Source organism: Microcebus murinus, chromosome 9 (genome assembly GCF_040939455.1).
Source record: "Microcebus murinus isolate Inina chromosome 9, M.murinus_Inina_mat1.0, whole genome shotgun sequence".
NCBI lineage: Eukaryota > Metazoa > Chordata > Mammalia > Primates > Cheirogaleidae > Microcebus > Microcebus murinus.
In genome coordinates, this window is record NC_134112.1 from 74839087 (window position 1) to 74856298 (window position 17212).

Sequence of the window (17212 nt, forward strand, 5' to 3'; positions counted from 1 at the left end):
TAGCTGAAGGATCTTGGACAAATTACTTAACCTTTCTAAGCTCCAGTTAAGGAGATGATAATAGAGTTTTCATGATGTTTAAATAAGTTGATATATTAAAGAACTTAGAAAATCCCCAGCATCTGGGAGGAGCTATGAAAATATCAGTTATTTTTTTTAAGAATTATTATGATATTTTAACACAAATAGCACAAATACCTCAATATCCACTTCAGGGTAGATACTTAACGTACTAAGTTAAAAATCTTCCAGAGAGTGACATGTATATGGAGAAATGGAGTGTTATTCATCCATCATTCCTGAAATTGTGTGGAAAGTACTTAGTGGATACAGATTGAACAAGGAAGTTTTCTGGGATTTTTGAAGATTTTGTATTTCTGCTCCAGTTGACATTGTTACCCCCCTAGAGTAATTCCACTGAACATTTTTTTCCTTTCTCTCATCTCCTTTCCTTTCTATTTTCTTTTATCTCTCCCAATTTCTCTTTCTTAATATATCCATACTTCTTTCTCCTTTTAGTGGTCAATCAGTAACAGCCATAGATTATAGCCCTTTTCATATTTATTTGTAATTATTTATACACACATACTCACATACACAATTCTGACATTCCTGAAGTCAGGGCTGTAAAATGCACTAAAATGCTGTAAATGCTGTAAAATGCACCTGAAAGTAGAAATTCTTTCCACTAAAATTCATATCTCACCAGATACCTTTGTTGGCAGCACAACAATGCAGAGCCACAATGGATACAGTTCTTAAGATTTCATCTTTCTAACTAAAGAAATATCTGGAAATATTTAATTTCTCAATATTTTGAAGGGGAAACATATACTAGTAACATAAGAAAGATATTTATTTAGAGTAGGGAAAGTGATTATTAGAGACATCATCGTATTCTCCACCAAGGAGAGAAATAACCACTCCATATTTGTTTCTATAGTGTGTTATGTTCACATGCCATTTCTGAAAAGATGAACAAGGAAACAACATAGACTTATTTCTTGATGGTTTTCTAATAAATTGTTAATGGATCCACTCACACTAAAAGCAGAAGAATTTTGAATGTGTTATTTTATCAATAAAATAGGAAATATCTTAAATGTACAGAGAATACTCATTTATATTATAAACATTTACTAATGCTTATGACAGACCTTCTGCTTGAACTCTGTTAGTAACAAAAGGTGAATACAATATTGTGACTGTGCTAGGTTTTTTAAATACATTATTCCATTACATCCTCAGTCATGTAGTACAGTACATATGTTATCTAAATGGAAGAAGAAATTGAGGTGACACAACTAGAAAGAGGTGAAAAGATTCATACCCAAAAGGCCATAAATCAAATTAAGGAGAAATAACTGGTCTTCCAAATTATTAATTATCAGTATGTTAAAGTACTTGTATCTTAAATCTCTTGAGAGCAATGAATATACTTATTATTGGATTGATAGCCTATGTATGCGTTAGCCTAATAAATATTTGAGGCAAACTGTGAATTTTGGGAACTCCCAATCTACTTTGGCCCTATTGAAGTACATAATGTACTGTTTGAAAATAAGTAATGATTGAGTAGTACCTGATCACTTAGGGTTTTTAAAAATAAATATATGGTTTCATGGAATAGAGCTCATATTTGATTTCAGCATGAAATGTATTATTTCAGAACATTACTTCGTGTTGCCATTCTATTTGATTGGCAGGAGGCCATGCATTGCTCCATTGGATTTCTATAGTAAGAATGGTCTTCTTACTGTAATTTCTGTAATGGCGTGACATAGCTGAATTCTAAAGTTACTTGCAAACTATAATTTCACTGGTAGAAACTGAACCAAAGGAAGTTTTGCCATCTATTCCAGGCCAGTGGATTGTGCCATGCCTTAGTTGTTCAGACAACAGGACCTGTGACTGGAGAGAAATAACTTGGCAGCCCCACAACTGCCAATACGATGTCCTAACTAAGCCTCAACTGCAGCAGTGCTTGGGAGGAAGGAAGGTAAGTTCTGGATCCAGTGGGGAAGCCTTTACTTTATGCCACCTGCAGCACTAAAAGTCACACAGTTGAATCTACTAGACCAATTCCTGCTCTCTCACTCTGTGGAGGATAACTAACTGAATACAATTTGGTTTTTTGAATCATGTGCAGATGTTATCATAGAAGAGCCCTAACAATTCTCGCTCCAAACATTCAATTTTCTCCAAATAAGTCTATTTGACAGATGGAGGATATTAAAATAATGTCCTTTGCTGACCCGATTCCATGCTATTTTTCAGCATAAATTGGTAGGAACTTGCCACGTCAACTGACAGTTGGCAGTTGAGAGCAGCTGGCCTTGTCCACTGCAGCTCTGGCAGGCTGTTAAAACAGACATCTGTAGCTCAGCACAAGAAATCAAATGATCCTGCATGCAAGACTCACTTCTAGAACTTACCAAGTGCATGGCATTGTTTTTACACACTAACCTTGCTGATCTTCTTTCACATTCCTGGGCAGGTCTCACGTGGACCTCACTAGGCTGACTTTTCCTTTAGTGAGGCTTCTAAGCTGATTTCTTGGACATGCAGTGTCTTCTTGCTAGGCATGCTCTGGCTAGGTAGAGTCCTGCAGAACTCTCGGACATGCGAAATGGGCACATAGACTGAGATGCTTGGTTAACATCAAGTAAGTAATCCTGAACCAGATTTTCAAAGTGCTTTTTATTAAATGGACATTTCCTTATACACTGTTTGTAAGCTCTTACACATAAGCAAGATTTCAGAAATTGATTTTTACAAAGCTCTATTAATGCATACAGAAAAAAAGCCCCAGATAGAACATATGCCAAATTATCTACTAGCAACTAGTTTAAGGAGGATGATGGGGACAGGGCAGGAAGATGGACAACTTCTTCAAGGTGATTTCAGAATAAATGTTCCAATTATCATGATTGAGAATATCTAAAGATAAAGCAGCAGCATTAGTTACTTTTAAAAGGGAAAGGAAGAAAACAATCTTTTAAAAACTTGTGTTTCTATTAGTATTATTAACTGAGCATTGATTCTGTGTGAGGAAACTGTGCTCCTAACTTTCTTATACTTTAAATCCCTCCAGACTATAAGCTTCATGAGGGCAGGGAATGTGTTTAATTTCACTGCCATAACCTCACTGCTGAGCACAATTTTTGAAACATAATAGTCAACAAATAGTTGCTGAGTAAAGGAACAAATTAAAATCTTGTCTTTCCTAGTCACAGCTGAGGTAGATATTATTTTATCTGTTTTCTACTTAAGAAAATAAAGCTCAGAGAGATTGAATAATTCACTGGTGATCATATGTGTGTGGGAGTGGCTACTACTCTGGCACCTTTAACCACCAACTTGGACAATCCAACTTCTGTATCCTGGAAATGTTACACTGGGAGCAATGACAATAATTGTTGCCATAACAGCCAAACTTCTCTAAACTCAGAATATCCTTTTGACCTCTGGATTCAGAGTGTTCAGGAAAATTCCAAGAAGATGTCACAGTCTATTAACCCGAAAAGCAATAGATACTCATTTAAGTTCATCACTAATTTCCATGGCTTTGGACATGAATGTCTTATTTCTCAGGCTCATTTTCTTCATTTGTAAAATAAGAATATGATCAAACCCTCTGCAGTAGATTAATCAATTTTGCAGAAAGAGAAAGACCTTCTTCTCTGTATGTCTTAGCTGTGGCTACTATAATAAAATAGTAGACTGGGTGGCTTCAACAACAGACATTTCTCACAGTTCTGGAGGCTGGGGAGTTCAAGATTGGGGTGCCAGCATGGTTGGGTTCTGGCAAGGGCCCTCTTCCTGGTTTCTGTTGGCTGCCTTCTTGCTGTGCTGTCACATGGCAGAGGGAACGGAAGAGATTTATAGTCTCTTCCTCTTCTTTTAAGGACACTAATCCTGTCATGGGGGCTCCACCCTCATGACCTTATCCAAACATAATGAGCCTCCCAAAGGCCCCACCTCCTATAACATCACATTCACATTGGGGATTAGGGTTTCAACATATGAATTTGAAGGGACATAAACATTTCATTTCCATAACATTGTCTTTACTAACTTCAAGGCTGATTATTAGCAATTCTACTAAGTAATGGTTAAAAAAAAGGAAGATACTTTTCCTACCTGTTAATGAGAGAGAGAGAGAGAGAGAGAGAGAGAGAATATTTCAAAGTCTGAAAATAAAGGTCCGTGTTCAGACCTGGCGCAGTGGCTCATGCCTGTAATCCTAGCACTCTGGGAGGCCGAGGTGGGTGGATTGCTCGAGGTCAGGAGTTCGAAATCATCCTGAGCAAGAGCGAGACCCTGTCTCTACTATAAATAGAAATAAATTAATTGGCCAACTAATATATATAGAAAAAAATTAGCCGGGCATGCCTGTAGTCCCAGCTACTCAGGAGGCTGAGGCAGTAGGATTGCTTGAGCCCAGGAGTTTGAGGTTGCTGTGAACTAGGCTGACGCCATGGCACTCACTCTATCCTGGGCAACAAAGAAAGACTCTGTCTCAAAAAAATAAAATAAAATATAAATAAATAAATAAATAAATAAAAAGTCCATGTTCAGCTGAAGAGCCCTCAGCTAGCTGGCTTCACAACAGAGGCTTATCTTTGTGACTGTTGTAGTCCAGAGGCGTCCTCAAGACCTGCATACTCAGAAACTCAAATTTGTCAGCACACTGCCAATGGCCTTGCAGAATCTGATTTACCAGGATGGCCAGTTATTCTATAAGCTACAGAGAAGCATTGTCCATTTTTAGCAGAGAATTGGCACAACCAGAATTAGATCATTCCACAGCAATATGGAGACTGCCTAGGGAAAGGAAGAAATGGATACCAGGAAGGCTGTTTAATGGGAAAATCCCAACATACAACATTGAAGAGGGAAAGCAAGTATAGACTATGTATAGAATAATCCCACTGATGTAAAAACCAATGCATGCATATGTACAAACATGCTTACAGATACAGAAAATTTCTGGAAGTAACAAGCAGTTAAGAATGATTACATAGGGGAAGGGGCGAAGGAGGCAGTAGAATGTAAAGTAAAAAATGCAGGCCCTTGTGTTCAAAAAGTATTAAGTTTCAAGGCAGTATCAAACCAATACACCAAGCGCAGGACCCTCAAAGCACAGGGCCCCACAAGACTGCCCAGGTCATGTGCCCATTGAGCCATATTGGATAGTAAAGCATAGTTGGTGAAGTGTGAAGAGATCTTTTTAAATATTTCTGTATGATTTTCATTTTTACAAGGTGCGAGCATTTTTTTCTTAATCTAAAAATCTGTATTTTGAAAGGTTGTATAAATCAGAAGCAGTGGAAATGCAAAGAAGGGAGAACCTGAGAAAGAGATTTTATATTCAGAATCACAGGACTTGGTAATATACAGTCGGGTGCATGTGCTTATACGCCACACAAAGCAGAGATAATTGTGTAAACATTCACAGTTACAGCTATGATGTAGCACTTATTTTGAGAAAGCTCCATTTATGAATAGGCCTAGGTAAACAAAAGATGCTTCCAGTACATCTATTTCTCACTTTCCATGAGAATAATAAAAATATACAAAATGAGCCTATAATTCTTATCTTTCATTACTAAGACAAATAAGTTCTCATCCTACCCAGAATTTCCTGTAACCACCATTCCATTCCAAATACAAATAAAGATTAAAGCATAACAATTATAAAATTAGAAAAACAATATAAATATTTTGTTTAAACACATTATATATTGACATTTTTTGCCTCTCTTCCTACCATGTCACGTTCAAGAAAAGAAACATATTATTTGAGCAACAATGTACAGAAATTCACTTCACATATGCATAAGGATAAGAAGATAATATCAGAATTGTGTGAGCCTCAGATGGTTAATCAGTTCAGAAGAAGTCTGAGCTACCGTTCTTATTCCACTAGATGAAATAATTTTTTATTCATCAAGCTCATCAGATTAACTCTGCTGCCCCTTATCAGAAATCTTATAATACCAGATATCCCTAATATATTACCCCAGAGTAAAGTCCAGCTGATCACTTAACAAAATTAAGTTCTGAAACTTTTTATAACTTTTGTGACATCATGTTGTTCATTTATTCATTTGGCTCGATATCTGTTGAGCCAAATATCTGTTCCAGGAGGGTAAAACATGATCCTTCCTGGTGCTGAATTTCTAGTGGAAGAAGACAAATGAGAGACGCAATCAATGCAATATAGCGTGACAACTGCAACCACAGGGAGAAGCACAGAGCCAGGCACTGGATCCACTCTGGGGGGACCTGGACAAGTTGCCAGAAAGAAGTTGCCTGGGCAGAGTGGTATTTGTAGTTGGAGGCAATTTACGAATCACATTACTGTAAAACAGTTTACTTGAACTAGGAGAAGTAGGGATCTTCATTTTTCCCAAAAGCATCCACTGTGAGAGTCCTATCACTCAAGCCTTACGCTGTCTTTGATTTCCCTCCTAGTGGAGGGAAAGGACAATGGTTGTGCTGATAAAGAGAGCAGGATGCAAGCAAGTGGGGGAGGTGCTGGAGATGATTCTGGGGTTCTCATTTTTCAAGGTGCTTTTAACAGTAAGAACCCAGAAGTTTCACTTTTGCCATGAACAAGTAGGGCAAACATACTGCACTACAAACACCAGAACTTTATTTTGAATCCTAATCACATCCCAGCAAACTTCCACTTGGAGGACATGTTAGGCTGAGTTTTCTTTCTCCAAAGAATCAAATTCAGAGGTGATAGAATTTGACTGGGCCACTGAGAATTATTGGCAAGTTAGACCTTCAAATAGTGTTCTGCTTTCTTTAGAATCTCCAAGTAGTAATTTCTCTCTGTTGAATTTCCTTCTGCTGTTATTATGACCTTTTCATCGTTTTTCTACTGTTTCACATTCATGAATGCCAAGACTATACTTAAAAATACAAGCCCACCTGTAGGAAAGGAACAAGACACAAATCAGTGGAGATTTGGAAAGGGGTTCAAGCTTCCAGTGACTTACCAGGAACCTAACCAGACTCAATGGCCTGCGAGCAGGACCATACTTTCTCATCTCAGTCCTTTGCATTTATTTCAGCAACGTGAACAGGATCTTAGGTGGAAAGATGGAGTAAGCTTCCTTCTTGGAGCATTTGTATAATCCATTTCTATGGCAAACATATGCGTATGGAGGGCAGGTAAATGTGGGACCTCTTTTAAACTCTAAACTGATCTCTGAATATGATTTACTTCATTATAGGCTTTTGTTGATGTGTGTTGGTTTTGTGATATATAATTGTGTTGAATTACAGCAAAATCAATTGAAGAAAAACAAGCTATGTTTTCAATTTTACTTTCATACATTTCTCTAAATAGATACCCACCTCTTAATTAATAAACTCTCAATGGAACATTTATAAAAACTTTTCAGTACATAACTTTGTAGTCATAGCGTGAAATATATAGGAGATAGTTTAGAAATATGATAATCAAGTTTACAACTGGAAAAACTTAGGAGCCTGACCCAACTGAATTAAACAAGCCTTTATTTTGTTTGTCAGTTGAAAACAGTTCAGAATTTAAACCAGTAATAAAATATCTGAGAGAAAAGTGCAATTAAGAAAGGGAAATATAAAAAGGCAATATTTACGGAAAGTACTCAAACTCAGCTGTTAAAACAGGAAATGTAAGTTAAATTTTTAAGTAATGTTTTCAAGTTAAGTAGTGTCTTGGACTTAAAGGTGTTTAAATTTTTTAAGTGTGGCTAATTTATAATAATATGTTCTCACTAATATGTGAATTCCACTATGGTTATGTAATTCATTGTTGCCTGTCAGTTTCAATAAATAGGGATGGATAAAAGGAAAGGAGTGCAGTCACTCTCACCAGGGAAGAATGACTTGCACATGATCCCCCCTTCAGCATTCAACAAATACACCAACAGTCCAGATGAAATGGCAATATAGACAAAGAATTTTGCTCCAAGCAGCTAAAAGATGTATCTATCTATCTATCTAGGCGATGCTAAATAGTTGCTTGCTTTCCTTTTTTTTGCCACATTTTGTGTCTGAGAATGATTTGCCTAAATGTCAATCTTACATTTGTTTTTGACCCCAAACAGCAATTTAGCTGCTCCTCTATAGCCAATTTAATTAAAATGCATGATTGAAAAACATCCGTCATAACCATATCGCATTTCACAAAGAGACGCTTTGTTGAACTAGATTTTCATCATGACCTAAATATCATTTTAGCCGTCTGATCAGTCTCAGCTTCGTGTTACAGCTGAACGACCCCCCGCATCATTTAGAAATGGGTGTTTATCTTATGAGATCAGTGATTTTCAACCTTGGTGCTCATCAGAATCACTGGAGAACTGTCTAAACTCATGGCCTAGGCTTGGCCCTGTACTAGATGTAATGAATGAGACTCCTCCTCACCTCACTTTCATTCCCTTTATCTATACCGATGTGACAGCTCTGCAGTAAGTAGGCATTCCCTAGATTAATGGACACATAGCTCCTGCTGCACTCCTATATAACTTCCCTTTTTGGAAGGTTCCAGTGGGTTCCTGTTACCTGGTCTGAGTCTTGTGTTGGCATCTACATGCACTTTATTGGTTCCAAAGAAATACTCCCAATACTGTAAATTCTGAAGATAGGCCCTGTGCAGGGGTAAAGCAAGAGAGGAGGGAAATGATTTCTTTTTTTTACTTTTCTTTTCTTGTCTATTAATACTACATACACCCAATTCTTTCCCTGCCTCAATACATCAGAAGGATCAGAGACACCGACAAGCTACAGAGAGTTTACTACCTTTGTACTGACTCAACCGAGATAGGCACCAAATCTTCTCTTTTCATTTCTTTATAATTTGATTTGCTAACTGTGTCCTGTTTACTTTTGGTGATGGGAGAAAGGAGGTTATGGGTTAAAATATTTACATGTCTAAGTATCATCATTGTTAGTTCCCTTCATTCATGATGAAATAAAATGGGATAAAAATCATTTCACTGTACATTTAAATTAAAAGTTCCCAAAGTATTGGTTGCATTTCACCAATAAATGACATTTCTTGCTGTTATTTGTCCCAGGAAACCAACTCCACAGGACTAGACGTCCTTTTATGCATCACACAGATTATAAATTTAGGCTTTCATATACTTCCCACTTTTGCTAATTTATAGAAGGAAAAATATGAATTTAGGGCTTAGTTTTTTCCCCAGGAAGACTTAGGAGATAGGGGAATGTGGTAGAGACTAGGTAAGTGTTCGTCCAACTCAATTTCTCTTCTTCCTGGCACACAGCTTGACTATATTTCTCAGCCTCCCTGAAATTAGGCATGTGGCCATGTGACTTCTAACCAGTGAAATGTGGTCAACAGTGACGTGGCCAGCTTCCAGGGCTGGCCCATGGAAAACCCATGGAAAGGCTGGGTCTTTCCTCATTCCCTCAGCTGGATATCAACATCTAGAGAGTTCTTGGAACCCAAAACTGAGGAAGGTACAGTCTAATCATCCTAGGACCCTGAATGACCCCCCTGGCCCCACTCCTACACATAAACCTGCCTGGAACTATCTGGACTCTTTTGCTGAGAGAGAAATAAACTTTAATTTTATTTGAGCCATTACACATTTTGAGGCTCTATTTGTTATAGCACTTAGCCTATCTCACCGAATACACGGAGATTGAGAAATCTGTATAGTATTGAGAAATTGGAAATCAAAATAAAGATAATTAAACCATTTTATGATATTTTAAATAAGCCTATTTTTAAAGAAGCTCCAAGCTCTTGGAGAGCCTATAAATGTGATGTGCTTTTAGGCTATATGGTTCATGATGGTGTGAAAAAGAGTGGAAATATACAAGCCCCTATGGACATGGTGGCTCACACTGCATGCAGAGTTCTGGGAATAGAACAGATGCAAAACTCTTCCAAAGATAACTTTCCCTCTAGCTGATGAGCTGAGATCCAGCCTCTTGTGACACATCCAAAGTACATCTCCAGAGATCACTTGATGGAGGCAGGCTTACCTCACAGCATCACAGGACCAGCAAGGAGATGCTGCACTCTTTTTTTAAATTGTGTGTTGTGCACTTAAAAGAGCTAACATTTTGAAGTTAGAGGTCTTTTAGCCAGGGATACCAATTAATCTCTTACAAAAATTCCTTCACCAACAGTACAATTAATCCTAAAATTACCAATGCATTTTCATTGTAATTATGTTTTATCATTTCCATCTTTCATGAGTGGAAAGGCACTAGGATAAAATAATCCTCTAGAAAATAGTCATCCAAGAGCTGTGTCTACCAGATTAAAAATGCTATTGCAATCAAGAAGAACTTTGTGTAAATGATGATGGCGATGCTTCCTTTTCACATCCAAGTAGTTCTTGCTGGCTAATCAGCAATGGGACGTGTTCTGAGAGTGTTGGTTTGGTCAGGATGGCAATCTCTCTTCCAGTGCTCCATCTGGAGCTTCAGTTTCTCTGGCAACTCTTCAAATGCTGCTGGGGGTCAGAAGCAGGGTTGTCAAGGGGGAGAGAGATTGCTGTGACTTAGATATATCCTATCTTCTCTGACATTTACTCTGGATGAGTTAATGAATTTCATGCACCTTGCAAGGTACTGCAAGGCACACTGGAAGCACTCAGAAACACGACTTGTCTTTCCTGTGCCTTAATACCAGCTCATATCCATTGTGTGCTTACTATTGCCAGGAATAAGTATTCAAGATCTCAGTTAAGTCCCCTAAGGTGGTGCTATTATCCCCATTTTACATATAAGGAAATAACTCTTGGGGAGGCAGATAGTTTGCCTGAAACTGTCAAGTTAATAAATAACAGTTCCTAAGAAATCTTAAACAGAGCTGTTTTGCCTCTGACATGCTTTGGTGGGCTGCATCTTCAAATTACAACTTCATAGAAGGGACTAGAAATCTAGAAGTTTTGTTGTTCTTTTCTGTTGGTAACATATAGCTACTTTGATTTTTTTTTTTAAACCTCTGTATCTCTATTAGCTCATGATATAGACATCTAGTGACCTTACTGGCAACCTGGAGATACCCTAGGAAGAACTGGACCTTGATACTGAAATGAAAAGAAACTATAATAAAAACACACAGTGGTGATCTCATTTAAACGCCAGATCTCAAAGGTCCTTTACTAATATTTAAATATTATGGACTGAATTGTATCCCCTCTGCCAAATTCTTACGTTGTAGTTCTAACCCCAGTAACTTAGAATGGGCCTGTATTTAGAAATAGGGCCTTTGAAGAGGTGTTTCAGGTAAAATGAGGTCTTATGGGTGTGGCCTACCTCATCCAGTATGACTCAGGTCTTTAAAAAGAGGAGATTAGAACCCAGACCCACATGGAGGAAAGATCACGTGAAGACAGAGAGAAGACTGCCATCTCCAAGCCAGAGAGGGCCTCAAAAGCAACCGACCGTGCTGACTCCTTGATCTTGGACTTCTAGCCTCCAGAAACGTGAGAAAATAAATTTCTGTTGTTGAAACCACCCAGTCTGTAGTATTTTGTTATAGAAGCCTTGGCAAACTGATACAAATGGGAGTTGGATAATTGCTAGTATCTGAAATTAAAAGCTTTCCTCAGTATTCAAGTTTCCTCTAAAAATAAAAAATCTAGGCCAGAAAAACAAACTGAAATAGTTACAGGTCGAATCTAATAAGAAGAAATTCAAGATATTTCACAAATTATTTTATTGTACTAGAATTTTATTGCTCTAAATGGAACCTGACTGAGAGGAGCAGTGCCTCGGGCCCTGACATCTTGTTATTCAGTTTAGCTTAACAGTGCTGATGGTAACAGTTTTTGATCTAAAGGCAAATTGCAGAAGCTTTCTGGATTCCTTCATATATCTTACTGTGGAAAGAGTAAACTTTTGCAGAGTTTTACTAAATTCACTATATATGAGCAAATATAAAAGTATCTGAGAAATGATGGCAATGCTAGTTGTTAAAATCAGAAGAAAATATGTGTATGACTAATGGAAAGAGAAATCTCAGAAGAAAAAGAGACAGAGAGAGAGAGAGAGAGAGAGAGAGAAAGAATGAATTAAATCTTATCCAAAAACATAAAAAGGGATTGTCTGTGACAAGAGTCCCTTTGAGTTTTAATTCACTAAATATTTTTAAAGTGCATGCATAGCATTAAATACTATGGGGAAAATTAAAATTAGAAATTGACCTTGACCTCAAATACTTCTCCATAGGATATGAGAAAAAAAACCACAGATACAAATAGCCATAATTTCATGTAGACTTTGGTAAAATCTGTAATGGAAGTAAAAATCTAATGAAATCACAGAGGACAGAGAAAGTGTTAAATAATTCTGGCTAGGGCGCAGGGTGAGACCTATTTGTAGAGGCGGCATTCACATCAGGTCTGGAGGTTGACAAGTGGGGCTGTGGTGGGAGGAACTTTCAAGGCAGATGGATTAACACAAGGAAAAACAGATGTTGGGTGCAAATCATGTTCAGTGAAAAAGTAAGAGTCTGACATGCTCATATGAAGGGAAGCACTGAGAGGATGGAGCCATTGACCTGCACTTGGAGTCAGAGGACTGGGTTTGAATCCTGGGTTCACCATTTACTAGATTTATGCTCTCGATATTCCTGAGCTTCAAAGTTATTATCTGTGAGAAGGAGCCTAGTGAGGATTAAAAGTGAATATTCTGTATGAAATCTCCATATAGCCAAGCCTGATAGGCAATAAAAATTCAGCTAATAAATGTTAGCCGAACCTAAGTAGTTTTAGATGTGATTCTGTAGGAAACAAGGAGCTAATAGTTTTTAAGCATGCAAATAAAATGATCAGAACTGGACACCTGGAAATTTATCCCAGCAATGTCGTGTGCAGCATGAATGAGAATGCAGCCATTGTTCAAGGAAGACCCAGCAGGACAGGGTTACGAAAGTGCAGGGTGGAGGCAGCGAGAGCCTGAAGCAGGGCTGTGCTAGTGGAAATGGGAAGGAGGTGATGGGGTGAGAGACTTCATTGGAAAGCAAGTGACACTGGGATATGCACCCTGGGACATTGACTGCTGTTAGATTCTGAAAATTAGATTCTGGTCTTGTGGCTCTTTTCTCAAGTAGACATGACCTCTTCTCAAGTAGACATGACCTCTATTGAACTACCTCTGTGGATTTTTAGTTTTCAGATCTATAAAATGAAGAGATTGGAAAATTTCTAAGTATTCCTAGAGCACTATAAAATACCTCATGCCCATTTGAATCAATAAGACTTATTAAGCTGATTAGATGAGAAAGTAAAAAGATAAAGGGAGATAGAGAAATTTAATATAATATAAAGGAAAAAGCTGTAAACATGACAATAGATCAGTGGACTGGGAATTATTAGGAATTATTTAAAAGGAAAATAAACAGGTTTGGGGGAGAATATGATCAATGTTATTTCTAACAGTTTGAAAGGCTGTGCTTCAAACAATTAAGTAGTTATGAATAGTCACAAAATTAGTTATTTTTAAACTATCTCCTGTACCATGCAAACATTAGATTTGGAAACAAATATTTTTCTCTTTAATTTATAGATTCTTTTCATTGGAGATTCAACCAACAGAGGGATCATGTACTATCTGATCGAAAGACTAAATGAAACGTTGCAGGAATGGCAGAAGGTGCATGGCACTAAATTCTATCACAACGTCAATGGTGGGAAGACTGTTATCAGTTACTCCTACTATCCCCAGTTCTGGATAAGCCCTTCATTGAGACCAACATTTGAAGAAGCCCTTGAACATCTCTTACAAAGGTACAATGGAACAATTATGAACAACACAATGCCACAATGTACTGATGTTTTACTGGAGGTCATAATTGCTCACTGTGTAGCAAACATGCTGAAAAGCTTTACATACCAAGTAATGTGGCTGAAAATGAGTTGGAAATGATAAGAAGGTCCTGTGATCAGGATTCCAGACATGGTTCAGTGAAATGTGAGACAATGCAGTCACAATGTTTACCATCTGTTTTAAGGCAACATGTGTTGTTTTTCTTCCTGGATTTCAGATCACGCCCCCTAGAGAATACTGGCCAGACTGTATTGGTTGTTGGTGGTGTTCAGTGGCTTAATTCCAATCACCTGCAAATTATTCACAAGGTTTTGAAGAGGTAAATTTTTGCAACAATAAATGTCATTTGTATTTTAAGTCACAAAAAGTTAATAGTGATGTGACTGAGTTTTATCCAGATTTTATTTAAAGAACAACTTATAATTCAGAGTTAAGTACTTAAAGTCTAGTTTAAAATATTCCAAAATATTTTAGTATCTAATCACAATGTGGCTCTTTAGTATCCAAATTTACATTTGCCACAGATCAAAACATGTCCAGTGACACATAAAACTCTATCCAAAGAAAAAGAAAACTAATATACATCAAATCTATAAAATGGGAACTTAGTCTTATATGCCAATTATCACATTCTAAAAAAATTCCACCATATTTGTTTACATAAACGAGAAACATCTAGAAATGTAATTGAGATTAATGACTTTAGAATTCTGATTATTTCATTTAGGGAAAATTTACTCAATATCCTAGTGATCATCAAAACTTTGGGAATTGGATTTCATCTGCCAGTGGATGGAGTGCATTTCCTAACACAGGTAAACCCATTTCCTCTGGGCTATGTGAACTTCATGTTTCCTATAAGGATCCCTGCTGGAAAAAGACCCAAAAGGCACTATATAATATTAACCAACCTTTACAAAAATCAAAGGAGATGACATACTTAAGGATTATGATTCCAAATAAATTATAATTATTTCTGGAGACAAGAAGACCATAGCCCGCAATGTGTTGTAAATAATGCATTGAGTTCATGAAAGGAGAAAAGGGGGTGCCAAACTGTGCAAAAATGTAGAACAGAGGAGACTATGGGGGAGATTGTGCTTTCAGTCTCCCTCCCCCCACCAATGTTGCACACACCTTCAAAGGCTATATAGAAAGGCTTTCCTTTCTTCAGGTTCATGCTGAAACCACGAATGAAATTGTCATTATCAATGAGTCCTTTGGGAAAGAGTGGTCTTTTTGAAGATGGGTTTCTGACTGATTGCTTTAAAAAAATCATCTTTGAAGTAGTATCACTGTTTTTTTTCCTCTGGTAGGATATTCATAAATGAAAGAAGTATGGGGCCTCTGACCAATTCTTACAGAAGATAGTATATTAGCCTTAGGAGTGAATAGGAATCTTGGAAAAGAAAAGAAAGACAACATCTGTAGGGAAGAGAACCAGCTGCTGTTGTTGCTGAAGTGAGGAGAGTTTGAGAGCAGCCGGGAGTTGGTGTGTAATTGCAGAGTCACGGCTCAGGGTGGCACCGGGCATTGGGAGAGAGGAAGCTTTCCATTTAATATGTAAGGAGGTTGAGATATATTTTTGTGTCTGTGTTGCATGCTCCTAGCTTTCCCCAGCACAGAACACGAAACTCTTCCCCCGCCTTTTTCAGAACTTTATCTGCCTGGACACCTACCGGATCTTCTGTGATGCAAAAAATAGGAGAACTGGTAGCAAATGACCAAAACAAAGCCTCCAGATTTATCAACTTTGGGGAAAGAGGGGTTAAGGTAATTTAGAATGAGTTGAGCCATTTAACATCTGGGGGAGCTGAAGGGTTTAAGACAATTTAGGATCAGGAGAGGGAACTTTTGACAATTTTTGCTACAGGTTCAGAGTTGGATCCCTCTAATGTTATTTGAAGGCCACAGGTCAAGACTGCTGTTCCTTCTTAAGGACTCTGGTTGCTCTACTGGGCCTCTTTGATTGCAGCTTCTCACAGCAACTGGAGTACTGTGGGCCCTGCTTATGTTCATCTCAGCAAATGCTTCTTCAGCGCTTACTATGTGCCAGACACTGTGTTAAATATGATGCCTGCAACATGGGTTTGGTGGTGCTTTATCAGTCTTTTCAAACTGAATGAGGGCAGAAGGAGAAAAAAAGAGGAGGGGCAAAAGAACAGAAAGAAAGAGAAAGAGATAAGAGCAAGTGAAGGCAGGAAACAAATCTGAATTCCTCATCATTCAAGACTGGCCTATTCCTTGCTCTGTAGGCTTATCCCTTGGTACCAGCACATATGCACACATGTACGCATGCACACATATACGCATGTGCATGCAAACAAACACACACTTGCCACTACCCAGCTCAGTCAGGCTGAGTGTGTTTCAACTTCTCAAGCACAACATGCTCTCAGTCACCTCCAAGCTTTTGAAATCACTGTTCCCTCTTCTTAGAGCCCACTTTCCACATGCTTCAAGTGTTAGCTTAAATGCTATTTCCTCTGAGAAAACTTTCTTGGCACACTAGAATAGTTGTGCCAAACACAGTTCTCAGCATACAGTAGACCCTCAAAACATATCTGGTGCACATATGAGTGAGTGATAATTTTTATGATTTGGGTGTTCCCAGATTGCCCCTTCCAGGGGACATTCATTCCCCTGTCCTATTGGTGACTCACATGATTCCCACCAGGAATTGTCTTTTGATGCAGAGATGTAACTTGCCCATGCAGAAGTTCCAAGACTCAGCCCACTTTGCTGACTGTGGGCCATCCCCGCACTAGAACTCCCAGTGGGACCAGTGAAAGCCTCTGTTCAAGGGCATTACAGTTCAGCTTCTCCCTCTGCCCAATCCTTCTCCCCTTGCCCCCATAGGTGTTGATCCCAAGAACACTGTCCTATTAGCCTCCTGCATGCAAATTTCTATTTATGAGTCTGTTTCCCACAGAAATAACCTTTCTCTAGAAAACTTTTCTGGAAACTGCTTACTTTTAAAGTTCCAAGTGCCTTCCATAATTAGACACATTAAAATTGAGAAAATGCTCATAACTGGACAAGAAAAACCTACAAACAATACTGAGCATCACTTTTATACACTCTTTGAGGCGCACAGCAAATTTGCATATGTCTCTTTTCCTCCAGATTTTTTATCAGCCTTTTCTATTCATTGCCCTTATTTTCAAGAAAACATTCTTCTTTGAATGTCACACAAAAATAGTCTTGCAAGCACAGTGAAGAAAACAGAAAATTGGACATATTTGTGCTACTTCTTTATCTGGCAGTTGGCTTAACAATTTCAAGTAATTATTTGCTTTTTTTTTTTTTTTACCTGAAAACTTAAAAAGTCTTTTTGCCCTTTAGAAAGGGAAGGGGGACTGTGATTCCCTCCTGTGTCAGTTTTTGTTCT

The 17212-nt window shown here is 38.0% G+C and overlaps 1 protein-coding gene across 2 annotated transcripts in view; it reads left to right on the forward strand.

The window, feature by feature from the left end:
- CPED1 (cadherin like and PC-esterase domain containing 1) overlaps positions 1–17212 on the forward strand; it is a 267036-nt gene that overhangs the window by 228182 nt on the left and 21642 nt on the right. Inside the window, exons 17-20 of one of the 2 annotated variants that reach the window (XM_012757301.3) lie at positions 1863–1999; positions 13561–13781; positions 14039–14140; positions 14549–14636. In XM_012757301.3, coding sequence (XP_012612755.2) covers positions 1863–1999; positions 13561–13781; positions 14039–14140; positions 14549–14636 — 548 coding nt within the window. The remainder of the gene's footprint in view (positions 1–1862; positions 2000–13560; positions 13782–14038; positions 14141–14548; positions 14637–17212) is intronic. The other variant, XM_012757302.3, reaches the window with a different exon arrangement.